Here is a 10,000-nt window from a genome sequence, read left to right as displayed (position 1 = left end):
CAGTTATTGTCATAGATGTGGATATAAAGGAAGTTTCTATGATTTCAAATTGAAAATGGGGGATCTAATAACTAGTAATTTTGAAAGTACCGTAGTACATAATAATAATTTTTATGAAGAACAAGAAGAAAAAATAACATTAAATGATGTAAAGGTTTATAATATGAATTTATTATATTCAAAAGAAGCTGAAAACGCAAGGAATTATTTAATGAATGTAAGGAAGTTAAGCATTGATACTTTAAAAAAGTTTTTAATAGGTTTTTCTGTTATGGAATTTCAATCTTTTGAAAGTTCTGGTAAATTTGAAAAGCACGAATGTATTATATTTCCATTTATAAAAAAAGTAGATGAAATAAATATGATAGAAACGAACGGAATCAACAGCAACATGAACAACATGAGCAACAACAACAACAACAACAACAACAATAACAACAATAATAATAATAATAATATAAATGATAATTATGAAGTGGTACGAATAAAAATTAGAAGTTTAAAGGATAAAGGTTATATGAGATTATATCCTAAAAATGTTAGAAATGAAATGAAATTATTTTTTTTTGGTGATCATTTAATTAAAAATTCAGAAGAAATAGTTTTGACAGAAGGAGAAATTGATGCCATGACCATAAGTCAAGAAACAAAATATCCAGCTATATCTTTACCAAATGGATCAAAATCTTTACCTATATATTTATTACCATATTTAGAAAGGTTTAAAAAAATACATTTATGGCTAGATTTTGATAAAGCTGGAAAATCAAGCGTCTTCAATTTCGTTAATAAAATTGGATTAGGAAGAACCAACGTAATTACGGATGCCAATGTCCATTATTTAAATCCAGATGTTTTTAAGAGAAGACAAAAGTCAAGGTTAACCAAAAAGAGTCTTCTCCTTACATCGATGGCTTCTAATGCTATGGAGATACTTCAAAAAGGTAAAGAAGAAACAATGCATAATATATATGATACTACTAATAATGACTATATGGATAATAATATACTGAGTAATAATATAAAAAGTATAAGTAGTGACAAAATAAAGAAAAAAGAAGAAATTGATCCATTTAATGGACATAAAATTTCTAGCAATAATATAAATGTAAATATACTAAAAAACAAAAACAAGGAAACAGATAATATAACAAATAATGAAAATAAAAGTGATAATAATTTGAAAGAAGGAATGGAAAAAAAGGCGATACAAAATGAAATAAGTGTAATTGAAGATAATAAGAAAAATAATATAATAGAAAATAATAATGATGATATGTCACAAAAAATAAAAGTAGAAAAATCGATTGAAGATAATATTTCTTATTTTGTTGATAATAATATTATGTATATACCAAATAATATAATTATAAAAGATGCGAATGATTGTTTGAAACATAATATTGATATACGATTTTTTATAGAAACTAGTGAAAAGGTAAAACATAGTCAAATATTAAATTTTAATGATTTAAGGCAACGTATATTAGAAGAATTAAAATATCCTGATCGAATTAATGGTGTAAAAAGTAAAACCATTCCATCATTAAATAAATATTTATATGGATTAAGAATGGGAGAATTATCTATATGGACAGGTTCTACAGGTGTAGGAAAAACTACATTATTGTCTCAACTTTCTTTAGATTATTGTATCCAAGGAGTATCAACATTATGGGGATCATTTGAAATAAATAATGTAAAATTAGGAAAAGTTATGTTAAATCAATTTTGTGGAAAAAATCTTGAAAAAAATATAGAATTATTTGATATATATGCTGATAAATTTGAACTGTTACCTCTTAAATTTTTAAAGTTCCATGGTAGTACAAATATTGATCAGGTTATAGATGCTATGGATTATGCTGTGTATGCATATGATGTAAAACATATAATTATTGATAATTTACAATTTATGTTAAATATAAATAAATTTTCTGATATATACGAATTACAAAATATTGCTATAGATAAATTTAGATCCTTTAGTACAAATAAAAATGTTCACATAACTTTAGTTGTTCATCCAAGGAAAGAGGATAATAATTTATTATCTATTTCATCGGTCTTCGGTAGTGTAAAATCTACTCAAGAAGCAGATAATGTATTTATTATACAAAGACATGTATCAAAAACAAATGAAACTGTTTTTTTTATAGATATTAAAAAAAATAGATTTAAAGGAAGTTTAGGGAAAATACCTTACTTATATAATAAAGAAAATATGACAATAAAAGAAATATCAATAAATAATTTTAATGAGCATGTTGTTTCAAATACTTATTTACCATCAAATAAATTTTCTTCGTCATCATTACAAAATAATACTACTAATAATAACTTTATACAAAATGATAATTTAAATTTCACTTTATGTGATGAATATGATTATATGAAACAGCTAGCTGATGAATATGAATCAAAACATGCTTTTAAAAAAGGTAATAGATCTAAATTAGATCCTAATTTAAGGGTAAATAATATAGACATGATAAAAACAGAAATAATTGATAATAGCGATATGAATAACAATAAAAATGTTACTCTTTATGTGGATAGTTTAGAGAATATAAAAACCATATCGACTGAAGATAAAACTAATGATGGTAAAAGAGGTGTAAATGAAATAAAAAGCATTAAGAACAATGAACGTATTAATACATTAAAGATTGATGGAAATAAATCATTAGCTTCTACACAAAATTTAAATTACCAAAATGAAAATAATAATAATAATAATAATAATAATAATAATAATAATAGGAGTAAACAGGAAATGGAAAAGAATAACGTAGATGATAAATCATCAACAGGAAATAATAAAAATATAAATGGCAACTCAAAAGGTAATAAGAATATTAATAATAATAATAATAATACGAACAGTAGTAGTAGTAGTAGTAGTAGTAGTAATAATTATAATAATAATGAGGGGATTAAAAATATATTAAACACATCAGCACAAAATAACCATCCTTTTAAAGATACAATATCCTCATATACACTAACTAATGAAGGATTAATAAAATTGTGTGAAGAACTAAAAGATGAAGAAGCAGAAAAACTTAAAAATCGAGTTGTCGTTCTTTCGATGAGAAATTGTATAATTGATAATAATTCTTCTATAAAAGATATAAGAACATTTATAAAAACAAATAAATTAAATATAAAAACTGCAGGAAAAAATTTAAAAAAAATGGATATATTTATTAGTATTTTACAAAATATACCAAAGGAATATATTACAATTAAAAGTGGACAGAAATATGGACCAAATAAAGGACTAGCAAATGACAAATCAAAAAACAAAATAAAGGATCCACATAATAATAATATGTTGGAATATAATAAAGTTGGATCTAACATTTGTGATGGACAAAATACATCATGTATGAATACTAATAAGGTATGTAGTGAAGAAGAAAACAATATATACATAAATAATAATAATAATAATAATATGAATAAGGAACCCCAAACATTATTATTAAATGATAGAAACGATTCAAACTATCATAGTTATAATAATATTAATTATACAATGGTTAAAAATGGTAACGAAGGAAATATAAATGATTATCTAAATAGAAATTATGAAAATAATGTAGATAACCATCATAATGATGAAATTACCAAGAAATATATAAAGGATAATATTATAAATGTAGATGATAATATAATTAAAAAAAAAGATATATTTAAATTAAAAAATGAAAATAATGAAATTACAGAGTGCACATTTGAATATTTTGAATCTAAGAAAAAATTTGATGATGATATAGAATCTAGATTCTTTATTATAAATAATAATAATTATAATGAAAATATAAATTTGATATATAAAGATATAAAATATTGTGGATTAGATATTGAAACAACAGGTTTAGAAGTGTTCGATGAAAATATAAGATTAATTCAAATAGCTGTAGAAAATTATCCAGTAATTATTTATGATATGTTTAATATAAACAAAAAAGATATATTAGATGGATTAAGAAAAGTATTAGAAAATAAAAATATAATAAAAATAATACAAAATGGAAAATTTGATGCTAAATTTTTGCTTCATAATAATTTCAAAATAGAAAATATTTTTGATACATATATAGCTAGTAAATTATTAGATAAAAATAAGAATATGTATGGATTTAAATTAAATAATATAGTTGAGAAATATTTAAATGTAATATTAGACAAACAACAACAAAATAGTGTATGGAATAATTCCTTGTTAAATAATAATCAACTATTTTATGCTGCTCGTGATTCTAGTTGTTTATTAAAATTATATAAAAAGTTAAAAGAAGAAATCAAAAAAGAAAATTTGAATATAGTAAATGATATTGAAAATAAATGTATCTTACCTATATGTGATATGGAATTAAATGGTATTAAAGTAGATTTAGAAAATTTACAAAAAAGTACAAATGAAATATTAAATGAATTAAATATTGAGAAAGATAATTTAAAAAAAAAATTAAAAGAAGAAAATATAAATGTAAATTCTCAACAACAAGTATTGAAAGCTTTGCAAAAAAATAATGTTCGTGATATTTCTAATAAACTAATAGAAAATACATCTGATTCCAATTTAAAGAATTTTTTAAATCATGAAGAAATTATAAGTTTACGTAATTATAGAAGATTATATAAATTGTATTCAGCTTTTTATTTAAAATTACCATTACATATTAACACAAAAACAAATAAAATACATACTACTTTTAATCAATTAAAAACATTCTCAGGAAGATTTAGTAGTGAAAAACCAAATTTACAACAAATACCTAGACAAAAAAGTATAAGAGAAATATTTATACCAAACGATAATAATATCTTCATTATAGCTGACTTTAAACAAATCGAGCTTAAAATTGCAGCAGAAATTACCAATGATGAAATTATGCTTAAAGCATATAATAATAATATAGATTTACATACATTAACAGCTAGTATTATAACTAAAAAAAATATACCTGATATTAATAAAGAAGATAGACATATAGCAAAAGCTATCAATTTTGGTCTTATATATGGTATGAATTATGTCAACTTAAAAAATTATGCAAATACTTATTATGGTTTAAATATGTCTTTAGATCAATGTCTATATTTTTATAATTCTTTTTTTGAACACTACAAAGGAATATATAAATGGCATAATCAAGTAAAACAAAAAAGAGCTTTACAGTATTCTACACTCTCAAATAGAAAAGTTATTTTCCCATACTTCTCTTTTACAAAAGCTCTTAATTATCCTGTACAAGGTACATGTGCTGATATTTTAAAATTAGCTCTAGTAGATTTATATGACAACTTAAAGGATATTAATGGTAAAATTATCCTATGTGTGCATGATGAAATTATAATCGAAGTAAATAAAAAATTTCAGGAAGAAGCTCTTAAAATTTTAGTACAATCTATGGAAAATTCGGCTTCTTACTTTTTGAAAAAAGTTAAATGTGAGGTTTCTGTAAAAATAGCTGAAAATTGGGGATCAAAGGATTAACATGAACATATCGAAAAAATAATAAATATATATAATATATATATGATATAAAATAAAATAAATCTTTCCATGGAATAATATATATATCACCTCATTATATTTTCTTCAAATTTATGGATATTTACCAAAATTGCACTATGAATATAAGTCATATTCAGTACATTTTTTAAAAAGAAAAAATTTTAAATATTAAAAAAAAAAAAGTCTTTTAAAATTAGATCATAATTAAAAACAAAATGATATAAATATTTACGAATATGTATATATATATATATATATAAATATATATTATATTGATAATAATTTATAATAGACAGATACAATATTTATACACAAAAAAAAAAAAAAAAAAAAAAAAATGAAGATTATTACATTTATACAAAAAAATAAAATATATATATATATATATATATATATGATATTAAATATTGAAATTATTATAAATTCCTTTTATCCTTATAGGAGTTATTTAAGGCTTGGAAAATCATTTCTGCTCTTAACTAAAAAAAAAAAAAAAAATATATATATATAAATATATTTATATATATATATATATATATATATATATATATTTTGCATTACGTTTGCATGTGTTTTAGTTTTTGTATTTTTTTTAATTTTTCAAATTTTTGTTATTTTATTTTTTTTTAATTATCCATAAATATATACACATATAAATATTTTGTGTATATAACTATATATATATATATATATATATATATATATATATATATATATATATATACATATATATATATATATATTTGATTTTTTTTAAGTTTTATTTTTTATGAATATAAAATTTCTTTCCAATATTATAATTCATTATTTAAAATAAACTTCTTATTAATTTATAATATATATCTCAAAAAAAAATGAAATATATAAATGTAATGATTTATCTATAATCATTATATGGATATTTATATAAATAACAAACATATATATATACATATATATATATATATATATATATATATATATATATATATGTTCATTTTGTTACCTCCTGCTCGGTAGTTGTATTTCTATTTTTATCAGGGTGGCATAATAATATTGCATTTTTATAAGCACTTTTAACTACATTTGGATTTGATATTAAATCAGCCATATATACATTTTTCCATTGTGCATTTTTCCATAATACTTCATTTAATGTCGTTAACAATACTTTAATATCTTTATATGTGTTATCTGAATTTTTACACCACTTATTTATTTGTTTTTTAATTTGATCATTTATGAGAACTTTTTCTTTAAATTTGTTTTGTTCGTGATCTCTATATTCTTTTAATTCTTGTAATCTGTTGTTAATTTTATTTGTTATGTTTTGGTTTTCTTTAAACATTTGTGTTTTATTGTTATAATTATTTTCGATCTTCTTTGTTTGACTTGTTAACAAATTAGATTTTGAATTATGGATTGCTCCTTTTGTTGACATATATTTGTTGTGTGCATCCATTTCATTACAGTTTAATGATGAGATATGTATGGATGGTATATAATTACTTTGGGAATTATTTATTATTTTATTTTCTTCATGTAATGTATTTAAATTATCACTAGTACTTCTTCTTTCTAAAAGATGATGACTATCATGATAATTATATATATTTGAATTATGATAATTATATTGATAATTATATTCATTTGAATTATCCTGTTGTTTTGTATTTTGTTCGTCGTATAATTTATTATTATTATTATTATTATTATTATTATTGTTGTTGTTGTTGTTGTTATTATTATTATTATTTATATTTATATGTTCATTCGATTCATATTTATTATATGTGTAGACACCATTTTGATAATAATTATTACTTTTATGTAAATCATTTTGTTGTAAATTAAAATTTTTATCACTCACATTCTTGCATTCTCCATCACTGTTTACTCTCTGAAACTCATCAGAACTATTTGTATAACTAAAATTAACTAAATTATCATGATCGTATGACCTTTTAATCGTTTCACAATTATTTTGTTTATTATGTATTAATGTATCATCATTATAAATATTATCATCGGTACTATTATTCTTTTTTATTTTGTTATCATATTTGAGAGGAATATATGAACATAAATGTGATTCATTTATGTGGTATGTCTTATGTGAATAATTATAATTTTTAAAATATATATTATTATATTCTTTATAATTTTCATGATTAACAAATAAAACCTTTACTATTACAGATCCGTTAAAAGTTGGAATAAAAGCTTCATCATTAGTTATATCTATCCAAACGTAGTTAAAATTATCTTGTTTTAATATATTTTTTATTTCATTTTCATCTGATATAATATTATTATTATGAGAGATATTATGTTGAATATTTTTCTCTCTTAATAATAATGGACTATTATTTATTATCCCTTCATTTATTACATTAATCATATCACATAATGCAATTTTAAATCGAAATATAATATTTCCTTTAAAAGGAAAATATTTTTTAAAATCTTTAAATGTTAATTTTGTACTTAATTCGAAGGGCAAAAAAAACATATTAATATCATAAGGTGTCTTCTCATTTTCTCCTATAACAATATAAGTAATATAATTTGTTTCATAGTTTAAAGATTTCTTAAGGAGTTTATTATTTACGTAATTAACTCCTCCTATAGCAATCTGTTGTAAATTAGAAGCTAGAGAAAATATATCCATATCTACAACAATTACATAAATAACTACAAATATATATATATATATAATTATATTTCTTTATATTAGATTGATATTAAAATATTTCATTCTTCCGCCTTAATAGAAATATATAATACATATAAAATATATATATATATATATATTTATGTATTTATTATTACATATATATATTATATTTCATATAATATACTTTTTTCTTTTCTTGTACTTCTCATATTTTTTACACCTTTCTGTTTTTTTAACTATACAAAAAAACTCACCAATATTCTACATTTCTTTATTCATAAAAAAACAAAAAATTAAAATATTAATAAACTATTCGTGCATTTTACATATTATATATATAACAATAATAATAATAATTCATAAACAATAAAATATTTTTAATTCAAAAGAAATTATACATTTTATAAAAAATAAATAAAATAAAATAAAATAAAAACAAAAAGAATAACATAAATAAAATTATATATAATGAAAAAAATTATAAAAAAAATATATATTTGATATATTAAATATATATAATATATATATTATATATATATTTATATGCATATATATTTATTATACATTTTTAACCATATATTCATAGAATATAAAATTCCACATTATAAATGTATTTATTAAGAAACATAAAAAATAACAAAGAACAATGGTGATTATATACTTTTAAAAAAATTATGAAGGAATAAACTAATTTTATGTTTATTGTAAGAAGGAAAAACATAATACATACATATTAATGTATACATGTATACATAATCTTATAAAAATATATTCATAATATCTTTAATTTATTTATTTTTCTGAAGAATAAGTGGAAATACTATATATCAAATGTGCTTATTTTTCAAAATTTTAAAATACATTTTAAATATGATAAATATGTTTTCCAAAAAGAAGTATAATTAAAATTAAATATCATTGATTAACATGTATATATATATATATATATATATATATATATATATATATATATATATCATGTGCATTTCTACTTGACTAATAAAATAATTATATATATATATATATATATATATAATGATTTGCTGATAAATTTTTTCTTCATATGAATAAAGAAGAAAAATAATAATGGAAAAAAAAAATTAATAAATATTTTATATATATATATATATATATATTTTACAACCATCATTATGATAAATTTAGCGGTTGATGAAAAATGATCATGTTTATTTTATTGGAATGTGTTATAAATAAATATAAAATATTTGTATTGAATAGAATTAATACCAAATAAAATTTTTAGAAATACGGGCAAAAAAAATCATTTTAATCTGTAATAAAATATAAACTGCATTTTAGGAAAATTTTAAATTATCATATATATAACAAAATATATGTGTGGTATAATAATCTTTATATATATTTTCTATATTAACTATACCTAAATATATTTATATATATATATATTATTATACATGTCTACATATTCTTTTCTTGAACATACATCTTATCTTAATAAATAAATAAGGATGCCGTTTTAATTTAACATATTTTATATCAGTTGTCCGTCTATTCTTTTTCTTTATATCTTAAATAAAAAAGAAAAAAGAAAATGAAAACGAAAAAAGAAAATAAAAACGAAAAAACGCTTGATGATATACATTTTATATAATTAAACTAAAATGAATTATATACATATATATATATTCATTTTAGAATAAATGTATAATACATTTTATATTTTATTCTTTGATTAAAAATATATATATTAATAATAAAATATTTGTATATATAAAATATGGCTGTATTAATTTTTGTGGACTTTTTTTTTTTTTTTTTTTTTTTTTTTTTAT

At 19.4% G+C, this 10,000-nt stretch overlaps 2 protein-coding genes across 2 annotated transcripts in view; one reads left to right on the top strand and one right to left on the bottom strand.

Moving 5' to 3' along the window:
* Positions 1-5,509, top strand: part of PRSY57_1410700 (plastid replication-repair enzyme) — a gene marked incomplete at both ends in the record, with an annotated part of 6,045 nt that extends 536 nt beyond the window's left edge. Inside the window, one exon of the mRNA XM_012909724.2 lies at positions 1-5,509. This exon is cut by the window's left edge and continues 536 nt beyond it. Within this exon, the coding sequence (XP_012765178.2) occupies positions 1-5,509 (5,509 nt within the window).
* A 437-nt stretch (positions 5,510-5,946) lies between these two features.
* Positions 5,947-8,180, bottom strand: PRSY57_1410600 (hypothetical protein; the record flags this gene model as incomplete). The annotated part of the gene is made up of 2 exons (XM_012909723.2): positions 5,947-6,009; positions 6,516-8,180. 2 exons carry the CDS (start codon positions 8,178-8,180, stop codon positions 5,947-5,949), a joined length of 1,728 nt encoding a protein of 575 aa, XP_012765177.2.
* Positions 8,181-10,000: the final 1,820 nt, after the last annotated feature.

Source organism: Plasmodium reichenowi, chromosome 14 (genome assembly GCF_001601855.1).
Source record: "Plasmodium reichenowi strain SY57 chromosome 14, whole genome shotgun sequence".
Lineage (NCBI taxonomy): Eukaryota > Apicomplexa > Aconoidasida > Haemosporida > Plasmodiidae > Plasmodium > Plasmodium reichenowi.
This window is presented reverse-complemented; position numbering and strand designations above follow the sequence as displayed.